The sequence below is a fragment of the Aethina tumida genome, chromosome 6, assembly GCF_024364675.1.
Source record: "Aethina tumida isolate Nest 87 chromosome 6, icAetTumi1.1, whole genome shotgun sequence".
Taxonomy (NCBI): Eukaryota; Metazoa; Arthropoda; class Insecta; order Coleoptera; family Nitidulidae; genus Aethina; species Aethina tumida.
This window is the reverse complement of record NC_065440.1, coordinates 18,177,183-18,202,547: the sequence shown is the minus strand read 5'-3', so window position 1 is coordinate 18,202,547 and position 25,365 is coordinate 18,177,183. Positions and strand designations below refer to the sequence as shown.

At 34.9% G+C, this 25,365-nt stretch overlaps 3 protein-coding genes across 7 annotated transcripts; all 3 read right to left on the bottom strand.

Annotated features, from left to right (window-relative positions):
* Positions 1 to 396: 396 nt before the first annotated feature.
* On the bottom strand, positions 397 to 11,673 carry LOC109603727 (titin-like). Of its 3 annotated transcripts, none has more exons than XM_049968893.1 (4): positions 11,467 to 11,673; positions 6,318 to 6,407; positions 5,545 to 5,753; positions 397 to 5,488 (listed from the first exon to the last, which is right to left on the bottom strand). In XM_049968893.1, the coding sequence occupies exons 2-4, from the start codon at positions 6,399 to 6,401 to the stop codon at positions 1,372 to 1,374; spliced, it is 4,410 nt and encodes a 1,469-aa protein (XP_049824850.1). In that variant the 5' UTR covers positions 6,402 to 6,407; positions 11,467 to 11,673; the 3' UTR covers positions 397 to 1,371. The 3 variants fall into 3 exon arrangements, with proteins under 3 accessions (XP_049824850.1, XP_049824851.1, XP_049824849.1); XM_049968894.1 differs by lacking the exon at positions 11,467 to 11,673 and adding an exon at positions 11,034 to 11,159; XM_049968892.1 differs by lacking the exon at positions 11,467 to 11,673 and adding an exon at positions 6,481 to 10,886.
* Positions 11,674 to 12,685: 1,012 nt separating this feature from the next.
* Positions 12,686 to 15,527, bottom strand: LOC109598449 (sodium/nucleoside cotransporter 2-like). The gene is made up of 8 exons (XM_020014362.2): positions 15,022 to 15,527; positions 14,718 to 14,969; positions 14,509 to 14,665; positions 14,264 to 14,456; positions 13,444 to 14,214; positions 13,246 to 13,391; positions 13,016 to 13,194; positions 12,686 to 12,961 (listed from the first exon to the last, which is right to left on the bottom strand). Exons 2-8 carry the CDS (start codon positions 14,745 to 14,747, stop codon positions 12,746 to 12,748), a joined length of 1,692 nt encoding a protein of 563 aa, XP_019869921.1. The 5' UTR covers positions 14,748 to 14,969; positions 15,022 to 15,527; the 3' UTR covers positions 12,686 to 12,745.
* A 1,487-nt stretch (positions 15,528 to 17,014) lies between these two features.
* LOC109598440 (uncharacterized) lies at positions 17,015 to 24,105 on the bottom strand. 3 transcript variants are annotated; one of them, XM_020014355.2, is made up of 6 exons: positions 23,375 to 24,105; positions 23,271 to 23,297; positions 18,317 to 18,750; positions 18,064 to 18,255; positions 17,702 to 17,893; positions 17,015 to 17,646 (listed from the first exon to the last, which is right to left on the bottom strand). In XM_020014355.2, exons 1-6 carry the CDS (start codon positions 23,626 to 23,628, stop codon positions 17,375 to 17,377), a joined length of 1,371 nt encoding a protein of 456 aa, XP_019869914.1. In that variant the 5' UTR covers positions 23,629 to 24,105; the 3' UTR covers positions 17,015 to 17,374. The 3 variants fall into 3 exon arrangements, with proteins under 3 accessions (XP_019869914.1, XP_019869913.1, XP_019869915.1); XM_020014354.2 differs by having other exon boundaries at positions 18,311 to 18,750; positions 23,375 to 24,103; XM_020014356.2 differs by lacking the exon at positions 23,271 to 23,297 and having other exon boundaries at positions 18,311 to 18,750; positions 23,375 to 24,103.
* Between the last annotated feature and the right edge of the window lie 1,260 nt (positions 24,106 to 25,365).

Here is a 25,365-nt window from a genome sequence, read left to right as displayed (position 1 = left end):
ACGTTAAATCGGATTTAATATTCTTATTTTGTTTTATTTTTTTGTACAGTTTTTGAATTGAAAGTCTGACTTTTAAAATGATTAATTAACTCAGGAATAATGGAAGTTAGTCAGTAATGTAATACACGTACTTTTATTCTTCTTTATTGTACAGTGTATAATTTAAAAGATAAATCGAATTAATTTGTTTATTATTATTTATGAAGAAATAAAGTAAAACCCGAGTTATTTTTTCTAACAGTTTAACATAAGTGCTTAAAATTACAAAAATACCAAGCTTTTGAGTACAGGTACAGATAATAGAGTAGGAATACTCCCAAAACCTATGCTATTGTATCATTATACCAAACCAATTGGTTAATTTATTTTTTATAAATAATTGAAATAAAACGCCAGTTATTTTTTCTAACATTTTTATAAACACAAGTGCTTAAAATATACAAACATACCGATTTGGTACAAAAATTCAACAGTCATGTGCACAACAAGGCACTCAAAAAAAAAATAACATCTAGGTTTTGTACACGTCGTAAAAACATCACCCGAAAAATTTTCTAAGACACTTTTGAAAAGACACTGAATGATATGTCCCAAATATTATTTTTTTATATCTTAATTACTAAATTTTACACTCTTCATTTATTTCACATTGAGGCAACTTTCGGTGTACAAAAAACAACGTTTCAGTGCTGGTAACTATTGTTGTTTACAACCATAGAAAAACCGTTGTATATCTATGGGGTTTTTAAATAAAATTTTAAGATAAAATTTACAATTGGAAACGATATCTCTTAATGGATAACAAAATTATGTACAAATAAAGACTAGTTACGGACACCCTGCAAGTTTTTCTATGATTTTATACAAAAAAACCCAAATTATATACAAAAGGCAAACCAAAAAAAAATTACAGCAAGTCTCAAACGGTTATTCGAGACCGCCTATATAAACACTATGTATATTGTAAATATATCACACCTTAAACTATGAGATATAACTTTGAGGAATGTAAAACGAATTCACTGTTTCAAAAATAGTTCACTCTCTATAAATATTAAAATTCTTTTTTTAAAAGGCATATTTTTTTAATACTGTAGCTCAACGAATTAATATATTTCTTGTTATATTTCAACCAATTGTACTCTTTCATTGCACACAAAAGAACAACCAATTACAATTAATATCAATCTGGAACGGACGTCCCAAAAAATAAAAATAAAACGAAAACCTAAAATCAGAAATAATAAACCCACACGGAATGCAACAACCGGAGATCCGAACGCAATAAATAATTCATCTCACGCGAAACTATATACAACAATAAAAAACAATCGTAAACTATGAAAAAACTCAACGAAAACATGTTGGCCCCTAAAACCATTTGCTTTTCTTGATCACGTTCATGTCCAGTCGTTCCAATCGAACGACCGGTTGCGTAATGTCCGTCTTCCTTTTGATGATCAGCTTCGGCACGCCGGTGAAGTGACAGCTCTGCTGCACTACCGAGTAATCCCCGCTGTTGATCTCGTAGTCCGAGTCGGAATCGGCGGCGTGCAAATTCCTGAACCTCCTCTTCCTCTTCTTGTGATACTCGTCGGGGATTTTCTTCAAGTGCAGCTTCAAATCCTCGTCCATCTCCTTCCTGATCTCGTAACTGTCGCCGTTTTCCATCGACTTCAGTTTGCTCATGTGCTCCACCATCCGCTTGTATTGGATGATCTGTTTGATTTTCTTCATCTCGTCTTCAGTCAGGTAGTCCTTGTTCAAGAACCGGTTCATGAGCATGTGGTTTTCGTTCACGTCCTTCGGCGTCAACGGGAAACTGTTAATTTTCTTTTCCAAGGCACATATTTGGCTTCTGAGCGTTTGAGCACTGCTCTTCTTTGGTATGTTCAAATTCAACGAACTTAGTTTTGAGTCGACTTGCTCCTTGACCATCTGCAGTTCGTCCTTGCGTCCGTTCACGTCTGGATGTTTGACGGGTTGTGATTCAGTTGACAGGACACCTGTGAAAGTACTAAGAAGATTCGAGTCTACTTCAGTGGACTTAGGACTTAGCGTCTCCTCCCAGTCGTTATAAAAATTATTACTCGTTGACGTTTCTTCCAAACTCATCTTACGTTTAGGTTCTTTAACAACGCAACTCAACTCTTCTAACGACTTGGGACGCTTCTTGACTTCTAAGTGTATGCTGGTTAAATCAGCTTCAACCAGAATTTTCTTCACCTCTTCTTTAGGTGACAACTTCCGTTTACGATTGTTGTAGTCTTCTAAACTGAGCCGCTTCTTCTTGTTCAAATCGTTACACTTACCCTCTGTTTCATCAAGTTTTTTGTCAATAGGCTCGTCGGAAAATGAAACTTTACGTACCGGCTTTGGAGGACTACTTTCCTTTTTCAAAATTCCTTCTAAGTTTTTCGAGTCTTCTTCCTTACACGCCGGTTCCTTTTCTTCCTTTTTCAACGGTTGTTTGAAGTCATTTTCTTCCTTCTTGGTCACCGGTTCAGATTCAACAGGTTTGTTGTTCATGCTCTCCTGGAGTTTCTTCAGTTTCTTCAACTTCCTAGCCTTTAACAACTCCTTAAAACTAACATGTTCCTCATCATCGTCCTCATCGGCCTTGGGTTCCGATTTTTGCTTCTTTGGTTCTTTGGGTTTTTTCACCTCTTCCTTTTTGCTTTTCTCGTCTGTTGTTTTGGGACGTTTCTCCCGCTTGGTTTCGTCCTTATTCTTTTGACTGTCATCTTTGGTTATCTTTTTCTTTTTGTGATCATCACTGGGGTTAGTTTTAGTCTTTTTCTCCTTGACGGTGTTCAAAAACTCGGCGTCGTAGGCCTTTTTGGCTGCTTTGGTACATATTACGTTCCTTTCGAAACTGTCCTCATTCACGTCGTTTTGCAAGTCCATCTCCACCTCCAGTTCCAAACCTTCATCTCCTATAATTATCTCGTTTGAGAGATCTACAAACTCCGAATCCTTTGCAGAATCTACTTCCGGCTTTAGTTCTTCGTTTGTGATAGTTTCAGTTTGTTTGACCTTTTCAGGTTTGGCTTCTTTTGTATCGTTTTCTCTTTGAACTGTTTGTTCTGGAGGTACAATTTTGGTTTCTTCCAAATCCAATGTATTTACTTGTTGGTGAAGACTAGAGTCATCTTTATTTTCACTTTCAGTCGTTGTTTCTACTTTAACATCTTCAGTTTTAGGTAATTCAATTGTTTCAGCCTCTGAAGTTACAGTTTTAGTATCTGGTGCGACGATTTCTTCTTTAACATCCAACGATACTTCCTCCATTTGTGCCACATCCTCTTGAACATCCATAATTGTTTCCTCATTAGCCACATTTTCTACAACCTCTTCGACAACTCCAGCTTCAGCTTCAGCAACCACCATCTCTAAATCATCCATCTTTGGTTCTACGATCTCTTCGGTTTTGTCCCCATCTTCAGTTTTATCCTCGGCGACTTCCTCAATAATTTCTTGGTCTTCCTGGACATTCTCTTGAACAGTTTCATAGTTGTCATTAAAGTCAACTACTGTGGTGTCAGAAATCGGTACGACTGTAATAACTTTTTTACCGTTCTGTATGTTGACATTAATTTCAACCAGCTCGCCCGCAATGTGCAAAAGAACGCTGTTTTCTTCAATTTTAATGGCGCTTCTGTACTGTATACTATTGGATTCTGCATCAGGATCAGTTGTGGAATCGGTGGAGGATATTTCTTTGTCCTGCGAAACGTCTTCTTGAGTTTGTTCCACTGGTACTTCTTCTAAAGGCGCCTCAGTTTCAGGTTTGACATCCTGCACCTCTGGCACTTTATCCGAAGCCTCAAGATTTTCTTTAACAGTTTCAGTTTCGACGTTCCGTCGCTCGTAATCCAGGAATTTTTGGGTGGCGTGTATGCTTTTCCTCCTCTTCAATTCCTTTTCCTTCTTCCTTCCAATGTTATTTATTATGTCGTCGACGGAGAAGATCCGCCTTTTTCGTCGACTACTGGACTTTGGTTTCTTGTCTGTTTCAGGTAAAACTGGAGTTGGGGGCGGAGATGGAGGCTTTGGTTCCGGCTTTGGTTGCGGTTTTGGAGATTCAACCTTTGGCATTTGCTCGTCTACAACGTTTGTAACAGTCTCTTCCACCTGCTCGGGGTGTTCTTCTTCAATTTTATTTTCGGGTTCGGGAGGTTGGGGAGGTTTTTCCTCGACTTCCGGCGGCTTTGGTTCAATGGCGTCTTCCTTCGGCGCTTTCTCATCGCTGAAGTCAATAACGGGCATATCTTTGCTTTCCTTTGGGCTTTCTTCTTCGACCGTTTTGGTTGTTGATATTACAGTTTCGCGGGGCGTTTCTTCAGTTTCCATCTGGTCCAAATTAATCGGCGAGCAGTTCTTATCCACCTTTGTGTCGTCTTTAATCAGCTCCACGTCGGAGTGAACCACCACTTTACTGGTCTTTGCGTCTTCTACCATGCAATCTTTGGGTTTCTCCGCTTCCTGTCGATTTTCCACGTTTTTGATGACGAACTGCCCGTTTTCCAAGGGGGACGTGATGATCACTTGATTGTTTTCAATGAAGGGCAAATCATCAGGGCTGACTATCAAAACGGTGGGGTCACAAGGATTTTCATCCTCCGCCCAGTTTTCAATGAATTGCTTCAAATCATTGGATGGGGTAACCCTGTTTTCTGGTACTTCAACAGCTGGGTTGTTAGCGGGCATGAACTGTGGATTTCTGCACTGCTGTGGAGGTTGATAGTATTCCTGCGGCATGTTCGTCCTCCTATGCTGGTAATGTTGGGCGTACTCGGGCGTCGTGTACTGGTGGTGGTACGAGGGCGAGATCTTTTGCAGGGGAGCGTAGTTGACCATTTCGGGCGGGTAAGCGGTACGCCTGGCTGGCGACAGACTCCTATCCATTGTAGGCGGGAACCTGCCCATCTGCGCCTGCCTGTTGTAGTTGCAGTTCTGCGGACTTCCGTAGTTGTACGACTGGATGCCGTACGCGTTCGCCTGGTAGTTCTGCACGGCGTTCGGGTAGTATCTTTGGTTCTGGTTGTACATGCCGTTCTGGCCCATGGGCGGGTAGTTCATCTGCGTCTCGCGGATGTGGTGCTCGCTCATTATGGACCTGGCCATACTGGGATGGAATTTCTGTAGCTGCGAAAAGAAGTCGTTCTCCTGGCCGGGGTATTTGCGCATCTGCGCGGGCATTTGGTACTTCATCTGGTCCACGAACTGGTTCTTTTGAAAGTACTGAGATTCTTGCTTGTAGCCGTGCATCTGCGCCTCTTTGGCGGCGTACGCCGTTGGATGCACAGTCTCGTGGCCGTACGTCTGTTGCCCGTTTAAGTCCGGGTACTGCTTCGTCTGGTGCGTCATCATGTCCATGTATTCCTTTTTTTGCTTTTGCATCATCGGCGACATTGGATCGTGGTGGGTTGGTTGGTGCTCGCTGATCTCTGAGTACTTTACCGGCTGGTGCTCGTTAAACAACGGACTAAAACAAATCACAAGAATTATTTCAGTACTTGAAAGCACCCAAAGATGTTTTACCGGAAGTCGTTGGATAAAGGGTTGTTTTGACGGTAGTACTCGGTGGTGCGTGGTGGGAAGTGGTTGTGCGGAGCTACCCGAGCGACGTGAGTCTGGTTCTCCGTCGCGTTTGAGCCGCCGACGACTCCATCTTGGTTCTGGACATGCTTATCCTGGCTGTCCTTTTTTCTGTACAGTCTGAGACTGCTAGTCGTCGTTGAAGGATTTGCCTATAAACAAGTCACAATAATATTTGTGACAACGAAGACAAAATGATTGTAGCAACTTAAGAAGTGAGTAGTTTACTACATTTTAGCATTTAAAAACTAGTTGAAAATGTATTAAAAGGTCCAATATTAGTGAACTTTTAAAAATACCAAATATAATAAGATATGAGGCAACATTGTATAACTTAAAAAAATTATCAAACATTTAGGCAACACCAAATACTACTTGCATAAATATGGAAGACACAATTTCAATATCAAATTAAGAAATGGACAATTCACTGCATTTTAATACCAGAAGCAGACGTGCAGGTGTCATAGATTTCAAGAATAAGTCTTGAAACTTTAAATTTAGTTTAATCTTCCAATCTATATACTCAGGCAACACCAAATGTTACTTAGTATGAAATTTAAGACTCAATAATCAATTGTATTTATTGGACACCAAATGATATTTACCACTTAATCGAAGACATAATCATTGTGGCACCTTAGGAAGTGAGCCTTTTAGAAAATATTAACGTTTGTTGCAAGGCTGTAGGTGTCGGGGAAAGGGTTGAAACTCACCGAAATCGGATCAGATTGGAGGAACGGCGCATGAGGGTTGGAACTAATGGGTCCCTGGCCGTAATGTTGAACTGCATTATTCATGAGGCACTGTAAACAAAAACTAGTCTCAATACCACATCAAATTTTGGCCATAAACAAACTGTTTCTATGCCCAATGTACCTGTCGCTTAATCGTACATCTTCGCGCGTACGAGCTAAACAACAAACTGGAACGTGAGTGGGTTTCTTCGGTGGCGCGTTTCGTTTGGACGTACATCTGACTAATTAGCGACTTCGGGTGTTTGTTTTGGCCGGTGTTTCGTCGAATGTTCCATCATTAGAGACTCAGACCGTAATGTCGAAATCATTAAAGGTACATTAGGGCGATTAATGTTTAATGCGATGAAAAAATTGTTATTTTTTTATTCCGATGTCCGACCCAATTTCCGAATCATCTTGTTCCGTTCGATTGCATAAAAATAAATGGCTTTAGCCGTTATTAAATGGGGTTGTTTACGGACAATTTATCGAACCGCCTACAGGTAAATACGTCCGTTCAAATTGAAAGTGGATTGAAAATCGATCGTAATCTACATGTTGGTAAAAATTAATATTATTAACTGATTATTAATGCATAAACTTAATGAATTAGTGGTAATTAAATTAGTTGGGGAGGCATAGTTAATGGTTGCAAAGTGAATATCGATAACCGTTTAAGGGCATTAATAATTTTCAATAATTGACCAACGGAAAAGCAAGGCAAACACTCAAAACGTGGCCTTATCAATTGTTTGCCCTTTTATCTCCTATCTTATCGGACCAGGTAACGAAATACACACGAAAACGAAATTTATTTGTCCGGCTAGTCATGTTTAACATTCAATATTCCATCGTTAATAACACAATACGAAATGCATATTCAATAAACGGCAGCTAATTTAAATGCACATAAAAAAACACCTAAAACTACCGATAAGTCACGTCGATTCAATTTTTCCGTCGGATTATTCGTTCGTGGTGAACTTTACGCTGTGCCCGGTTAATTTATTGCTTTACAATTCTGATATGATTGTTTTTTTTAATGTTTTATCGACGGCAAGTGTTATTTATAGCCGAGTTTGAGGTACAATCAAATTGTTGTTTTTCAGGATCGGAAACCCATTGTTTTAACGTAGTGCGTTGGGCAATATTATATGAGCCGTCTTCAGGTGACACCAAGAGGTCCTTCCAGTTAACTTTAAGACAAAATCTCATTGGCAAATCAGGAACTGAGCACTTGCCAACGCCGCACCGCACTAAATCACCCTGTAGGTGTCCGTACGATAAAACAGCAACTTAACATAGACATGGTGGAATAATTTGGTGTGCGCCTCGTAACAATAGTGCACAAACAACGTAGATAAATATAGAGATAACGCGTGAGGTCAACGTCGATTCGGTTGTTTTGTAAACTGCAAAACAGCCCGGGCATGTTTGTACAGCGTACCGTCCAGTTGCCGTAATAATTATCAGTCGATCATCGGGTGTCGCTCCAAATAATTAACGATCACCCACTAACCATCTCCACATTCAGCTTTACTGATCATGCATTTTTTTTACAGTTGTTCCGTACCGTTATGTCGACTGTGCCGTTGTTAAGTGATGTGTAATTTAATAATCATAATTTTTTTTCAGTTTTTAGTGTTTGGAAGGTTACTCGGTTTGTTCAATGACAAAAAATCTGATGTCGAACACGCCGTAATGATTCTTGTCCACATAATTCACGGCGATTTCCGTTTTTTCACATGCGCTTTTCGACCGGCATAAAGAACATCCTGTTTCGTCACGCAGTTTTTAAATTAATATTCCGATGTCATTATGGAATTACGAAAACATGGAATTATCGACGGTGGAAAACAATTCATCGGAAGGTCGGACATTATCGGAATTGCGTCGTCAATTAAAAGCATTTCGAAAAGTACAAAGGTGCAGTTTTATGTGTGGCCAGTGCTGTTTTTGATGCGGAGCAACCGGCTCCTTGACCCCGACAAGTTTCAACAGTAATCTATAATCAATGTTTCCGATAAACTGGCCCTTTTTTATACAGAACGGCCAAGTGTTATAGTTTAAGGTTGAATTGCATTTTAATGTTATATAGTGAACAAACAAGTCTGAAATCTATTAAAACGCACTATAATTCTATCGTTTATTTTTAAGCAGCACCAAATGCCATTTGTGACAAGATTTAAGGCACAATCTTATCGTCATAAGATGAACCTTATAGTTCACCACATTTAACTTCTCGAATAAGTGGTGCAGGTGTTATAATTTCGTAGAACAACCCTTTTTTAATGTTGCAAGGTAAAAATTTAAGCAAAAATATATTTTTAGGCGACACCAAATGCTATTTACAATAAGATTTAAGTCATAATCTCATTGGCAAATAATAAACCATACATTTCACCACATATTAACAACCGAAACAATTGTGCAGGTGTTATAATTTCATACAACAAGCCGAACTATCAAAACTGTTTAATTATGCGAGGTAAAAATGTTATCAATTATCTATATTTACTAAACACCACATGCTATTTGCAATTAGGTTTAAGACATAATCTCGTTGGCAAATAATGAACCAAACCTTTCGTCACAATTTAACACTCGAAATAATTGTGAAGGTGTTATAGTTTCATAGAACAAGTCTCTAAAATATTAAATGTGTTTAAATGGGCAAGGTAAAAATATTATGAATATATTATATATTTCATACGTAATAAAATTTAAGGCTAAATCTCATTATCAAATAATAAACTTTTTCACATTTTAACAACACCAAATGCTACTTGCAAAAAAATTCAAGACTCAATACCAACGTTAAATTAAGAACTGAACGTTTCTGTACTTTTTAAGACGAAAAATTATCATGCAGGTGTTACAGTTTAGTCAAATTCTTAACACTATCAAAATTGAAAAAATATGTCCAAAACGTTGTAAATTAATTATAAAGTTGGTGTGCAAATAAAACAATTATCTACTATTATTAGACAACACCAAATGCTACTTACAAAATAATGGAAGACAAAATTTCATCGCCGTTTTAAGAAGTGAACATTTCTTAACGTTTTAGGACAAAAGAGAATCGTGCAGGTGTTACAGTTTTGCAGAACTACCCTTAAAACCACCAAATTAAAAATAAATTCCATTCCAAAAGTTGTTGGTTCGAGACAGCAAATTAGTTATAAAGATATAAGCGGAGTGAAGGTGCAAGTACAACATTTTTGTTATTAGACAACACCAAATGCTATTTACAACAAATTTTAAGACACAATTTTATCAACGAATTAAGAAGTGACCATTCCACCACCGTTTAAGACAAAAATCAATCGTGCAGCCGCCACGGTTCCGTCGAACAACCCTTAAAACTGCCAAAATCAATAAAACCATGTCGAAAACCTTGCTGGTTCGACACATTAAATTAATATATAAAGATGCAAATGAAGCGTAAAGTGTCCGCTGAATAGGCTGTTTAATGTTTTTTAATTAGCGTACCGATAACACTAATTATGCAGTTTTCAAGTAACACACGATAATGTCATAAGTGTGTTAAGGTGCAATGCATACTAGGAAGATCGTTTAGTCAATTACTTTTAGGACAATGATCCGATCATTCAATTTTTTTCGATGAAGGCTCAGCGTAACCGGTGAAAGTATAATAATGTGCCGGTTCAAAATCGATATTGGTTTGACCACAACAAAACTGTTTAGCGGAGCGTGCTTCACTTTCTACCTTTTGTTATCGTCTGAGGGGAAAAAACTATTTTGAATAATAACAGTACGAAGGTTCTATTTGTACATCTTATCTGTACAACGTTATCTTCCTCTTTGGGATTAGATTATGAGTTTTGTATTGGGTGGTTTTATTTTAGGTTTTGTCTGAGAACAATTTAACACATGAAAAAAACATAGTAAGTAACAGTTGTTTACGTTGCAGTTTTAAAGATAAAACGTTCGAAGTGAATATCTTATCGTAGTTAATAATTGGTTTCTTCGAAGAAATTCTTTGGTACTACTCATAAATTGTAACATAATATCGTTAAATTTAAATAGGTACTAAAGATATGGTTGTTTAATGGTGCTGATTTGTAATAAATCGGTTGTACTAACAGAGTATTAATTCAGTTAGGTACTGACTAAAATTGAGATAAAACGAGATAAGCAATTTCGAGGACACTTTTCATTTATTTTGTTCAAATAAAAACACGTCTAAGGACATATTTAAACACAAAGGTTTTACAGTTTTAAATGGTTCTATTTTTCCGGATCTTTATATATAATATATAATATATATAATCTTTAAAAAAATTGTGGTTTTAATTGAGGTTTGACAACATTAACGTAATTGTTTTATATGTTAGATTTACGGTTGTAATTTATTATAGTGTAGGTTTTAGCTTTACTATTTCATACCAAGGTTATGTATTGGATTTTCTCCTTATTATCAAAAATTTATGAAGCTTCGTGTCAAAAATACATTACATATTTTGTTGTTAAATATATGTTTCTGAATGTTTTAAAAATGTCACACATTGCTGTATACATAACAAATAGATTAAGCCATTAAAATAATAAATAGTTGATAAACAGTATTTTATTTTTTTTAATACATTTATAATAAGATAATTAACTAATATTCAAATAATAAGGCGATATTAATTAATAAAAACAACATTCAAAACCAAATCAAATACTTACTAAAGCGACAGTATCTTTTTTGAGCGTGAAATAAACAAAAATCAAAAAAACAAAAAAATCAAAACAATTTCGAGACTGAACTGCACACACTTTTTTTCCTGCCCGTATCGTATACAACTTAACCGCCACGCATCCCCGATTCGGAGCCACCTAAATGCGACAATTCACGGGCGCACACACGAAAACAAAATGACCACCCCGTCCTGAAATCGACAAAACACAGCGTCCGACTCGCCGCACATCGAACAGGTAAGAAATAATCGATAGCCGTGTTATTAAACCGACTCCGTTCCGTGGGCCAATTTATTTTCGTCGAAATCGCAACACGACGCGACCAGTTTTTCGCGTGGCGTCGCCCGGTGCGTCGCCGTTCTTCCCCGGCTTACGCCGTTCGTTCATTTCGGGGGGAGGCGCACACGCGACACACACTTACCTTTGTTTTAATGTAATTCACGTATCACGACTCTCGCCATTTTGTAAACCGACATGTCAAATATCAAAAGCGGAATGTTTACAATTGTGCGCGACATGTGACAAGACATGCGCGACACGCCGCACTTATTATCCTAATTGCAACAATTACACCGCCACCGTTTCAATTCGGTTTAATCGACGGAACGTTCAGTTTTGGGACGCGGCCGTTACACCGACGAAGCAGTACGGCGGCCTTTAGGACGCGCCAGGGGGGCCGAGATTCGGTGGACGCGGAAAATTTTTGAATATTTGAATTGATAAGAGTTAATTGTTGTAATTATTGGGCCCATTGTTGCCGACTATAGGCAACCACGTGTACCCCTGTGTCACATTAGTTGCCTACTATCAGGCGTGATTGTTGTGAAGTTTAAAATATTTATCACTAATTATTGTTTATTACTTTTAATAGTTTTAATAAGTAGAAAATTGAATCTAAATTGACATCTATATTAGAAAATTAATATATCTAACTGAACATATTCATTTTCATTAATTGTTTTATAATACAATAATATTGTAAATCAATGTTTGAAAAAAATTTAAACTTATTAATTAATTTATATATTTTTTATAATTACAAGACTTCAAAAATAATTATTTTATTGTTATCTTTATATAAATAAAGCATAGTGTAATTGTTAATTTAATAAACTTTAAAAAGGCGTAGAAAAGAGTTAATTGTTTTACTTGCGTGTGTATATTAAAGTTTAATCTGTTTAATCAGTCCTGTTACGGGAAATTTATTTTTATACTTTTAATAATGCTTTTCTTTAAATCATAATTAAATACTAATATCATTTAATGCATAAAGATTTATGATATCGTGAAATGCACTTTTCATTTGCGTTTTAATTTCTCTCTTTAATTATAATTCATTTTCAAACAATAATAAATAATCATGACAAAATGTTAAGAATATAAACAAGGGTTAAATACATCAGACTGCTTAATTTATAGGTTTGTTGAATTTTAGGCGACAAGAAATTTCGTAATAATACAAAATTCAGATTAAATTATCTTACAAGATGAAAATATAATAATTTATAGATTTACACAACTGCAATTTATAAGTGTTTGTTTTGTTGTTTTTCATTGTTTGAAAGTTGTATCTAATATTTTTCAGACTTATCAAGCACTTCAATTTAATAATTACTTCATTATTAAATAAATTGACACAATTTATTTACTAAAAAATAATTTATTTACAAAAAATCACTGAAATATTTACAAAATTCTATTCAACTAAGCAAAGTATCTTCAGGATACAACATACTGGCAATGCAGGCGGTCATAAAACAGACTAGAGCACCGGACACAAATGCCCTGAAAACCAAATTCAAAACCGATTGTTTCTTATTGGGTATAAGTCCGCTCATGGTCGAAATCATAATGCCAATCGAGCCAGGATTCGAGAAACCGCACAGAGCATACGTCGCAATCAATTTGGTCCGACCCTGCAATCAAACCAACGTGAACAAGAAGATTTTGGCTTAAATTGAAGCTTTCACCGTCAATTGCATCGCTTGCATTTTCTGGTAGGCCACGAATTCGTTGACCATGGTCTTGATCCCGATTAGTTGACCCACTTGCTCGCAGTGATCCCAAGGAACGCCCATTATGTAGCTGATCGGGATGAAGATCTTGCCCAATATCAGCTCCAAACTCCAGGTGTCCTCGTCGAAGTAACCTACAAAGTGTGATCAAGGAAACTTAAAGAATATTTAGTCCACTAAGTCACCAGTGAGATTGCCCATCCAGCCCAAAACACCGTTGATGAAGGCGACGAAAGCAATGAAGGCGATCAAACTGCTAACAATACCGGAAACTAACTGGAAGGCTTGAGTGATGCCTTGACTAGCTGCGTCCAAAACTGACTCGTACTCACTGCAAAACATCTCTGTAATATCCCCAGTTAGAACAATACAAATCGTGTTACTTTTCAACAATTTCCACGGTATCTTTCGTGACCTTAACTTCTTCAGTTTCAGGCAGCACCATTTTGCTATAGCACAAGGCGGCCGGCGCCGACATAACACTAGCCGTAACAAGGGCCGAAGGATCAGCTCCAAACGATATGTAAGCCGCCAAAACGCTACCACTGACAGTGGCAAAACCCGACGTCATAATGGAGTTCAGTTCCGAATCAGTGAGATCCTTCAAATAGGGTTTGAGCAGGAGCGGCGCCTCGCTCTGCCCCAAAAATATATTGGCGGCGCAGTTCACACTTTCGCAAATGGTCGTGCCCATAAAAAACTGCAACACCTCCCCAATAACACCCACAACCTTCTGCATGACTCCGTAGTAGTACAGGATGTTGATGAAAAAGGCGAGGAAGTAGATGGTGGTGATGGCACTGAAGGCGAAAATACCCCCGTTAGGTATAACCAAGTCGTTCCCGTACACGAAGGCCGCCCCCTCCTTGGAATAGTCGAGGAAGACTGTGATTTTATCGCCGACGCATTGGAAAACGTTCCTGCCCACTTCCCAGCGGATGGTGAGCAGTCCGAAGATGAACTGCAGCTTCAGACCCCACAGTACGGTGTGCCAGTGCACCTTCCTCTTCTTGTTGGACATCAGGAAGCCCATCAGGATGAAAACCAACAACCCCCCAATTGGTATGAGCCTCTCCGAGTTGCCGGACGCGTCATAAATCAGATAGGCGAGTATGGCGGCGAAGAAGATGGCCGAGAAGGTCAGGTCGGCGTACCTAACGCATCGAATTAGTAGGTCGTGTACTTTAGAAGGTGCGTACCTACTTGAATTTTAATATTGTGTCCATGATTGGGCGGTAGATGAACTTGTTGAAGGGTGGTACCAGAAACGGACTGATTATGTAGTTGAACACGACCCCGGACATGATCAGAATGTAAAGGATCAAAAGGAAACCGTAACCAGAGCATGTTGTAGGACCTAGTTCGTCTCTCCAGTTGTAATCCTTGTCTTCGTCATCTGTAAGAATATTGTTAGTACCGCAATGTAGGTGACCATGAGATTTGCGTACCAAAGAAGTAGACGGAGGCCCAGATGAAATACGAACTAAGCAGACCAAGCACAAAAATTTTAATAGAAACTGATAAAATCAAACTATTTCTGGATGGCACTGAGATTTCAATAGTATGACCGTTGTTCTCCAAATCCTGTATGGTGGACTGGGAGTCCTGCAAATGATTTATGTTAGCTTTAAACGTTTTCCTTACGCTTAACGCTTACCATGATGTTCTCCTTCGACGTTGATGCCATTTCTAGGACTGACTTAATTCTTATATTAAGCAATCTCGCCTGTAATCTTATCACTGTTTTCACACGCTTAACAATTGATTAAGGTAATAATTAAATTTTATTAAGATTCCGCTTTACTGATCGCATGTCGATAAATTTTACTTTACTACTCGAATATTCAATTATAGAATTAATAACACCATTTTTACATCGTTCAAGATAAACTCATACAAATAACATAATCTACAAAACACTTGAAACTAACACACACGGTGACGTGTAAAAATCCGGTTACCTTAACATTTGGGTAATTACATGGTGATTTTGATTTAAAATCGTTTGTGTATTTACAGCTGTTAAGTCGACAATACACTGACCACGAGATTCACACTGGTGAAAGCGTGCTTGTATCATTTTAATGTTATGCATGTGACTCAATGAAAAGGTTTTGAAAATTGCCAGATTTATCTTTATCGGTATTGTGGCTTTATGGGATTTAATAATTAAATTACAAGTTGTAAAGCACTTACACCGTACATCAAACCGGTTGACATTGTTTTGTAATTGTTTACGTTCCTCGTATCTATACATATATATGTCTAAATATTACATATTGCATATTGTGGTTTCAATTATGAGTTGGACATTCCATTTACTATAAAAAATTGTTGTATAATGTGATTGTTTTTCCAAGTACTATTAAAATCATTTCAATCTTTAATATAATACGTAGATCTTAATTATTTTTATACTTAACCTGTTCATTAAATCAATATTTTTACAGGAGATTTTACATTTTAGTATTATTTTGATTTTACTAATGTCTTCAAAACAATGAGACAATAAGAAACAATTTTTATTGTTCAAAGTACTGATTAGTTTGTTCTTAAAATGTGAAGGTTTAGATAATATGAAACAATTTTTAGGTAGAATTAGTTTATTTAAATTCAAGTTGTTAAGATTGTATATTGTTTCAAAACGTTTTGATTTCAATCAATGTCTAATTTCTACTAATGTAATTGGACACTTATGAATCTGCTCTTAATTAAGCAATAAAACCAGTTTTTTGTTGTTTATAGAATAAATTTAAAGTTCATGTTATTTAAATATACAATATGTTTTAATATTATTACTTCTCTAATTATTCACTGTCCCCAGAACAACTAAATAATCTGTTCGTATTCAGATTATTTAAATGAACAACTCCTAAAGTTTCAAAATTTTAATATTCATTAATTTCTGTCACCTCATTATAAACTAATAAATTTTGTCTTAAGAACAATTAAGTAATGAGAAACTTTTCTTTTATTGTTCATATGATAGTTTCGAAGTTATTATTTAACTGCACAAGTTGTCAAAACTAAATATTATTTCAATTTTTTAATATCAACTACTCTAATTTATCATTCCAGAAATTCTGTCCTCTAAAGAATTAGATAATGATAAAAATTTATTTTAGTTCATACAACATAATCAAAGTTCACATTATATAAATGAACAACTTTTTTTTAAAACTGAACATGATAATAAAAAAAATCTATTAATCATACACTTATAAACTTTATTTTCAGAACAAATAAGTAATGAGAAATGATCTATTTTATTGTTAGTTACAAAGTTAAGATTATTTAAATGTACAAGTTGTTAATACTGAACATTATTTCAATGATTTAATGTCAATTAATTAGTACTATTCTAATTAGTCATTTATTAATTCTGTCTTCAGAACAAATAAATTATTAAAAACAGTTTTTTTTATTGTTCATACAAAAGACTATAAGTTCAGATAATTAAGATGTACAAATGGTTAAAGCTGAACATTAGATAAATTACTTTCTTCTATTCTATTTTTTAAACTATGGTCTCCAAATCAATTAAATAATAAAAAACATTTTTTGTCTTGTTTCTATGATAGATAAAGGATCAGTTTTGTTGCTAAAATTTGAAGGTTTAGATAATACAACAATGTCTATGTCGAATTTGATTGTTTAAACGTATAAGTGGTTAATAAGTACAGTGTACATTGTTTCAGTTTAGTTATTCTGCTACTTTAAATATTCATTTCAGATAATAGAAAAGAATTTTTGGTCTTCCCCAAAATTAGATTACTTAAAGGTACAAGTTATTAAGATTGTAAATATTGTTTATATAATAGATTCAAAGTCCAGTTTTGTTGTTAAAGTGTATGTTCACCTTTACGTTATGAAATTACGTGACATAATAATTACAATTTAATGACTAACATAATCTAGGAATGATAATTATGGTCACAAAAAAATCAGTAAACGTGTCTACAAAAAAAGTCTATTCAAATAAAATTTAATATACATATATACAGTTAATGAAAATATAAATAAATCGCTAAGACAACTACGGACCTAAAAAAATATATATACATACACAATACAAATTAATAATGAAATATGTGATACAAATAAAAAAACTTAATAAAAGTTAATTGAAACACCCTAATTAAGTACGTGTAAATATCAATCCTAAACTAAGTGATTGTTTAAATACTTAATTATATACAATAGAACAAATCTCCACACGTGGATACATAGTAACGCTAATCTAAACAGTCTTATAATTCTATAATATGCTAGGGCTAAACAAAATTTCCGATAATCGATCGTGTACACTCGAATTTATCTGTTGGTCTGATTGAAGTTGAGGGGCAACCTCTGGAGCTCCTCGTTCGTCCACAGTATCCTCGAGTTGACTATCCTGGAACGTGGATCGAAGTTCTTCTCCTGCACGTCCTGGTGCTGCTTGTTGGCCAGGTGCTGTCTCTGGTGCCGGATGTGACGGTTGGACGGTATGGGCAACGTGACGAGCCGCTCCAGACGCTCCTTCTCCGCTATTTTCTCCGCTTGCTCGTGAAACTTCTTCAGGTTGCAGGCGGTGATGCGCAGCGAACCTAAAAAACGACAAGTTTAAGAGGCGTCCAATCTGACGGTGGAGGAGAGTAGTACCGATTTGTGAGGCGAGCAGTACCGATTGATTTTCCGGAAATTCCAGGGTGCAAACGTCTATGATCGGTAGCAGTTGTAGATCACTATGAAAGGCTGACGCTGTACCGTTTCCAGATAAGTCATGAAGTCTAGACTGTTCGTTGTTTTTTCGAACAGCGTCGACGATGATTGTTGGTATCGGTTTGGGGGTTGCTGCAACGGAAACCTTCACTTACAAACGTTTGCGACACCAAAATACCCTAAGACTGACACCCAAAAATAGTAAAACAGTAAAACCGTGCATAAAAGTATCAAGTTCCGGTGTTAGTGTTTAGGGGGTGTGTCAAGTAAAACGGGGTTAATCTTGTTAATAGCACACTCACACGCGCCAACCCTGCAAATCGCTCCTTTGAAGTATTTGTCGGCCTTCAGTATGTTGCCATCTTGATCCTCGACCACTACGGCTAAGCCCAAGTTTCTTCCCTTCTTCCAAGCCTTGGTGGCTTGCTTCACGTCCAGCTCCACCCACAGAGAGGCCTCGGAAATCACCTTGCTGTCGGACAGGCGACGTTTGGCTACAATTAAATGTTAAAATGAACAAAACTTCAAAAACTTAAATCCAACCTGCACCTTTACGTTTTTTCAACGACTTGGTGTACCAATAAATGGAAACCCTGATCAGTTTCTCCTCATCGGACACCGACGTGTCGCAGTCCTCGTTCTTCACACCCGTCTTCGTGTTGTTCTCCAAGGGAATCCTGTAAAGTCTCAACGTGGCGGTGGCTATGTTCGAGTCACCGTTGTAATCGAAGTTGAAGTAGAGGTTCATCACGTGTTCCTCCCTCCACAATTCGTGGTCGGTGTTTTGGGGCACGTCGCAGGACGGATAAAAACTCCTTATTTTCTCGGTTATTTGATCCTCGTCGATAGTGGTGGAGTTGAAGCCGGACATCAGGTGGGTTATATTCAATGGGAGGGTTGTTTCTTCGGTTTGAAGCAGGGATGCGTTGCCGCGTCCGATGTTTATTAAGATTTTGTTTTTCAGCAGTTGGATCCAATTGTCTTTTGTTCTGCAATTGTTGATTTGTTAATTTTTTCTTAATGAATTGATAATAATAATAATTGTAGTAGCAATTATCACAACGTCTACATAAATTGGATTTAATGGGATTAATAGCATAATAAAAGAAGGTGTGTTTGATTTATGGGAATTTAAAAAAGATTAAAATTCAAAATTCTATTTATGTTTGATACGTTTGTTAAAGAAATAAAAATATTTTTATTAACTTAACTGATTAATCATCTTATCATGACTGATTGACATTAGTGATACACATCGATGTACACATTTGTAATTGGATAATCCATACAACTTCATACTTCATACTTGATTAATTCTTTACAAATTTTCAATTTTTTGAAGGAAGATATATTATAATTGACCTAAAGTATTAATATTTGAATTTTTATGGTTTCATATTTTCTATATGATTTTTGCCCGGTTTCTCACAAAACTTAATTTTTATGATATAAATTAAATAAAGTTTGTCTTATAAAATGAAAAATAGTGAAATTTCAAAATTTACTATAAATTTAATTTTGTTACAACCAAAATTACAAAATTTAATTTTTATGATAAAAGTTACATAACATCTGCCTTATGACATGAAATTTCAAATTTTCTTACAAATTAAATTTTTTACAATAAAAATTTAATAAATTTAGTCCACTTTCTTATAAATTTCAATTCACTTAACAATTTTTTACAATTTTAGACCTAAATAATGTTAAATTATTCGAATTAATTAATTTTCTTACAAATTTTGAACATAGTTTTGCCTTATTTCATACAGAACTTTTTTATAATGTAAATTTTGTCATAAAATATAAATATTAAAACCAATTTTTTTTAATAAATTTAAATTTTGAATTTTTAAATAATATTTCATGGTATATTTTCAGCTGCTGTTACGTAACCACATGACACGTCGTAAAAATATGACAATAATCAAGAAGACTATATATAATACAGACATACAGCATAAAATTGTATAAGAAATAAATTAAAATTAATATATAATTAAAATTACAAGCAAATAGAAATAGAAATTTGTACTAACTGCAATATAGCTACTGTAATATAGATGGCAGTGCGATCGCATGTTAAATATAAAATTCAAGCAAGAAACAGTGGAAAAGTTGATTTTCTGTGAACATTATCAATTATTATAAACGGCAAGTCTTTAATAATATTAAATAAATCTTTGAAGAAACGAAAATTGTAATGAAGTAAGTGTAAATTTATTTTAAACAATTTTTAAGTGTTCCTAACCTCAATTTCTACACTTGTAATATTTTGTTTATAATTATAGTAATTAAAGTTTAAGTGTGCAATTTTTATTATTTCATTTAATAAAATATTATATAATACAGAAAGTTGTGAGGCAAGCCATTATTTCAACAAATAAATATTTTCAAAAGGTTTATAATATTAGTTCAGCAACAAAAGGTGGGCACAACACCAACGTCCAACATAATCATAAAACAAGTACGTTTCAATTAACAAGAAAAACATTAGAAACAATTATGCAACCCAGATTGCACGTCACACGCGAAAAAACATGAAAAAACCACCCGACCAGTCTAGACTGAACGCCAGACGCGCACAGATTGAATTTCACTCCGTGCTGTTGAACCTCGACGACGGAAAAATCAACAAAACGGTTTCTATTACGTCGCGTACGTACGTACGTCGCGGAAAAAATCCACCCAGGTCCACTTTCCCCATTGTCCTCCTTGTTGTTCGATGCCATAGAAAATTTGAATTAATTTCGGCAGCCATCAGCGTGAACAAATAAATAAAAAAAAAAACACGCAAGAGACACTTGTTGGCGGTGCCGTGGGTGTCTGTGTGTGTGTGTGAGTGAGTGTGTGTGTACGGCTTTACCACCAGACTTCCGTATCGTGGAACATAGACAAGTTTTTCTATTAGTGTCAAAGCAATAGTTTATTAGTAATATATTTTAGCTGCAGTTTGCTTTTTTTTGCACCGGCACGTCTAGACAACCAGGTGTATTGACCTTTTGCATTATAATATATCGGAATGTGTTGCAAAACCGATTTAGTATCCGTTCTCGGATAATCGCCGAAAATTAATTCGTTTCGTTTTAATTTAATTTATTTGTGCATATGGAATAAGTTTTTTTTAACTGCCAACGTCTATTTTATATTTTATATTCGTCTCGTGTGTTCCACCGGCAAGGGGGACGTTGTCAGATTAAATATTAACAAACCAATTTCATAGAACAACATAGTTTTTTGCCCGTCAGACGAAAACGGTCTAAAAGGCGTTCTCGTCGCGTCGTCTTTTTTTTACGTTTCTATCAAGAGGAGCGTCTAGGAATGCGAGTGAAAAAACGTAGACACCGGCTAGACACGTTTCGTTTATGGACTGATTGATTTCTTTTGAGGTTTTTAATTTTAAAAGTATCAATTTATTGAAAATTACTTTTCTTTTGTGAAATTTCCAATTTGGTACGTGATTTCTTCCAAATCTATCACTTTTATAATGAAAATTTTATAAATTTTAATTTTTTCATATTTATTTGATGATTTTTGTTGATTTTACTTCATTTTGCCTTCAAAAATGTTAAAAAATTCTTTTTTGTTACTGTATTTCAAATTTTATATATAATTTTTGCCATATTTTAACAAAAATTCAATTTTTAGTGTGAAAATTTAATATTTTTTGACTTAAAATGTGAGAAATATTGAAAATGTGAGAAATATTGAAAATATTAAATACAATTATACAAACAATTTAGAAATTTAATTTTTTGATAATTAAATTTTTATGATTTTTAATTGTATTTGACAATTTTAGTTCATTTTATGACAAAATTTCAATTCATTTAGTTATTTTTTACGATTTTCGCCTTTTTTATGTAGAAATTAAAATTTTGTAAATGATTTTTCTCATATTTCTTCCAAAATTTCAATTGTTTAAAGTATAAATTTAATAAATTTTGATCTAAAATGAGAAAAAAATTAAAATTTAAAACTGTTTATAATTGAAATTTGTTAATTTTTATCCTAAACTACGAAAATTATTGAAATTTTAATTTTTTATTTTGAAATTTGATGATTTTAGACTCCTTTGTGACAAAATTTCAATACCCTCAGTATTTTTTTACGAGTTTCAAGTTTGGTACATAATTTTTGCCACATTTTTTCCAAAATTTCAATTTTTTAAAATATAAATTAAGTAAATTTTGACTTAAAATTTAAAAAATATTTAAATTTAAAATAATTTATAATTGAAATTTCATAATTTTTGTCCTAAACTACGAAAATTACTGAAATTTTAATTTTTTATATTAGAAATTTGATGATTTTTGCTCTTGTGACATTCACTTAGCAATTTTTTACGATTTTAGCCTTTAAAAAATGTGAAAATATTGAAAATTTATTTTCTCTATAAAATTTCAAATTTGAACATGATTTTTGTCACATTTCTTCCAAAATTTCAATTTTTTAAAATATCAATTTGATAAATTTTGATCTAAAATGAGAGTAATATTTAAATTTATAATTATTTTTAATTGAAATTTGGTAATTTTTGTCCTAAACTGAGAAAATTATTGAAATTTTAATTTTTTATATTTGAAATTTGATGATTTTAGTCTCTTTTGTTACAAAATTTCAATTCCCTGAGCAATTCTTTAAAATTTTAGTCTTTAAAAAATTTCAAAATATTGAAAATTCCTTTTCTCTATAGAATTTCAAATTAATTTTACAATACTTCTTCCAAAATTTCAATTTTTTAATGTAAAAATTTAATAAATTTTGACCTAAAATGTGAAAAATGTTGAAATTTTAATTTATTTCTAATATAATATTGATACATTTCGATTTAAAATACGAAAACTATTGAAATATTAATTTTTTTATTATTGAAATTTGATGATTTTTGACGGTGTAAGTGAATTTTCTTAAAAAAAATTGAATTATCATAAGAATTTTTATGAATTTTGCTGTCAAATTATAAAAAAATCCAATTTTCTACCAAAATTCCTATTTTTTATAACAAAAATTCGATAATTTTTACGCAAAATACAGGAAAATATCTAAATTGGAACGCGTAACATGCGTCAACCTGACCCCCACAACATTCTTTTCAGTGCCGAAAACCAGTAAGTCAGTAAGTAAGTAACCGCGTGTTTTTTTTATTATTCGTCGCCATCCGGAGTGACGCACGCAAAAAATTCAGTCGCCGAAAATCCGGATCGGATTACGCCGATGACGCAATCCGGACAGACGATATTCATAAATCAGCAGGTGATCGTCTATAATTTATTTTGTCTAGTCGCTTTTTTAATTGTAAATAATATTCCGGCAACATTTTTTTCGTCCAGTCATTTTTAAGTGGGACAACAAACCGATGACATGTTATCCATGTACATATTTGTATTTTGTCACGACGAAAGTTCCAGCAAATCGAAATCAATCGAATTAAACTATTTAATAAGGAAAAAAAAACCATGCACGGCATGCAAAACAACAAACAACAAAAACAACAGTTTTCATTTACCTTAAATCAACGTCTCTTTCGCGGTAGCTGCGAAAAACAGATATAAACCACAAGTTAAATACCGCCACCACGTATAAATAATTGGTAAACGAAATCGGACGTACCTGTTCCTCATGGCACGCAGGAAGTCGTCCTGCGTCTGGTTCTTCACCGGCATGTCCGCCTGCTGGTCAACAGGCTGATCGGCCTGCATCCCCTCGTCCGAGGGCTCCTGATTCTTCACGAACCGTTCGTAGTACACCCGTACGAACTTGTCCAGGTGCCTGTCGAACTGTTCCTCGTCCTGGGCCCGAAGAGGCGTAGCGTCCGCCTCCCAGCCGAGCACCAGGACCAAAGCCAACAACAAACCCGAGCGCATCTTCCCTCCTAATCAATTAGAACACTCTTCCCCCTCGACAAATCGCACGTTCATACCACACCGAAGGGTTGCTTCGCCTAATTTTGGCGCCAAAAAAAATCAGTCGCACCACCAAGTGATCGTGGAGGCGTTCGGCCGATGAGTCCCGGGTGTGCGGTGGCTGTTGCTTTTTTTACGTTCGGTGTTCGGTGTTTTCGGGGCACCGGGGTTTCGAAAGATGTTAACAAACGTGCAGTTTACAGAAAACTGAAATTATTAATAGAATCTCTTTCACGTCGCCGTCCGGTAAAGGAGAGGATTATTAATCGTTCGCTCTCTGTTCGGGCAACGGCGGACGAATCAAAACGTCGCGTCGGCCGGACTTTCAAGCGGGGCCGCGTTCGACGTTGTGCCCCCGATTTTTCACTTTTTTTTTTTTTCTTCTTTCCTTTCTTTGGTTTCGGCGGTGGTGGTGGCCAACAACCACCCACAAACCGATTAGATGTGTTGGAACTGCACCAATCAACTTATTGTTGAGTCGTAAATGAAAAAATTGAAGGTTTTGATCAAATTGTTGAGTGGTTGACAGTTACCACCTGTCAAAGAGACTAAAAAACCAACTTTTGGAGTATTAATTGTACAAAATTGTTAGGAATTTTGACAGAGAATTGTTGCCAGAGATTAAATATCTTCACAAATGAAAAAATTGAAGGTTTTGGTCTCGTTGTTGAGTATTTGACAGTCATGACTGTCAATATTACTAAAAAAACCATATTTGAAGCATTAATTGGTATCAAAAATTGGAAATTTTGAAGGAGATTATGTTACCACAGTTGAAATGTTATCATAAATGAAAGAATTGAAGGTTTTGATCAAATTGTTAAATGTTTGACAATTAGCATCTGTCAAAGTTACCAAAAAAATAATTTTTAAAGCATTAATTGTATGAAGTCATCGGAAATTTTTATGTAGAGTTGTTGCCAAAGTTTAAAAGTTATTAAAAATAAAAAAATATGGTTTTTGAACAAATTGTTGAGTGTTTGACAGTTACCATCTGCCAAAGTTAGCAAAAAATCAATTTTTAAAGCACTAATTGTATGAAACCTTCGAAAATTTTGATGTAGAATTGTTACCAAAGCTTAAAAGTTATTAAAAATAAAAAAAAATATGTTTTTTGACCAAATTGTTGAGTGTATGACAGATATCACCTGTCAAAGTTACTAAAAAGACTTTTGAAGCGTTAATTATACAAAATCGTTTGGAATTTTGAGATGGAACTCTAGCCAGAGTTGTACGGTTTAAAACTACGCCAGCATTAACAGAGACAAACTGTCTGGGATTATTTAAAAATACGCTGACGACGTGAGCGACTTTAAGACGGATTTTCATGCCTTCAAAATGTCAATTTTTATTCAATAAAAGTACTAAATAAATACTTTATTTAGCTTGTAACACTCTTCATTACCCACGGTCGTTGAATAATGAGGTCATTACTCAATCGAAGTGTCAAATATAAAAACTTAATTTGTTGTGACATTTTAATGTTTTTGGCATTTGTGAGTATTTAAAATTGATTATAATACAAAAAAAAATACCTCTCAGTTTGTTAAAATTCATTAAAAAACGATTTTAAACAAAATATTAATTGGAAATAAATAAAACAACCAGTATTTTGCTATTGGCGAAGAGATGGCAGTGCGAACGCATGTGAAAACTGCATTTTTAAACAATATAAAAATTATTTTTCCATTATTATTT

What these genes read in the sequence shown, in the direction of transcription:
- LOC109603727 (XM_049968892.1), bottom strand. Translation starts at nt 6,576, where the DNA reads ATGTACGTCCAAACGAAACGCGCCACCGAAGAAACCCACTCACGTTCC. An exon ending in GATGTACGATTAAGCGACAG is followed by an intron (nt 6,408 to 6,480) that starts GTACATTGGGCA and finishes TTTTGTTTACAG; the next exon opens with TGCCTCATGAATAATGCAGT. An exon ending in CCTTTATCCAACGACTTCCG is followed by an intron (nt 5,489 to 5,544) that starts GTAAAACATCTT and finishes GATTTGTTTTAG; the next exon opens with TCCGTTGTTTAACGAGCACC.
- LOC109598449 (XM_020014362.2), bottom strand. Translation starts at nt 14,747, where the DNA reads ATGGCATCAACGTCGAAGGAGAACATCATG. An exon ending in GGCCTCCGTCTACTTCTTTG is followed by an intron (nt 14,457 to 14,508) that starts GTACGCAAATCT and finishes ATATTCTTACAG; the next exon opens with ATGACGAAGACAAGGATTAC. An exon ending in TGCAAGCGATGCAATTGACG is followed by an intron (nt 12,962 to 13,015) that starts GTGAAAGCTTCA and finishes GTTTGATTGCAG; the next exon opens with GGTCGGACCAAATTGATTGC.
- LOC109598440 (XM_020014354.2), bottom strand. Translation starts at nt 23,628, where the DNA reads ATGCGCTCGGGTTTGTTGTTGGCTTTGGTCCTGGTGCTCGGCTGGGAG. An exon ending in GAAAGAGACGTTGATTTAAG is followed by an intron (nt 18,751 to 23,270) that starts GTAAATGAAAAC and finishes CAACAATTGCAG; the next exon opens with AACAAAAGACAATTGGATCC. An exon ending in GATTTGCAGGGTTGGCGCGT is followed by an intron (nt 17,894 to 18,063) that starts GTGAGTGTGCTA and finishes TTTCCGTTGCAG; the next exon opens with CAACCCCCAAACCGATACCA.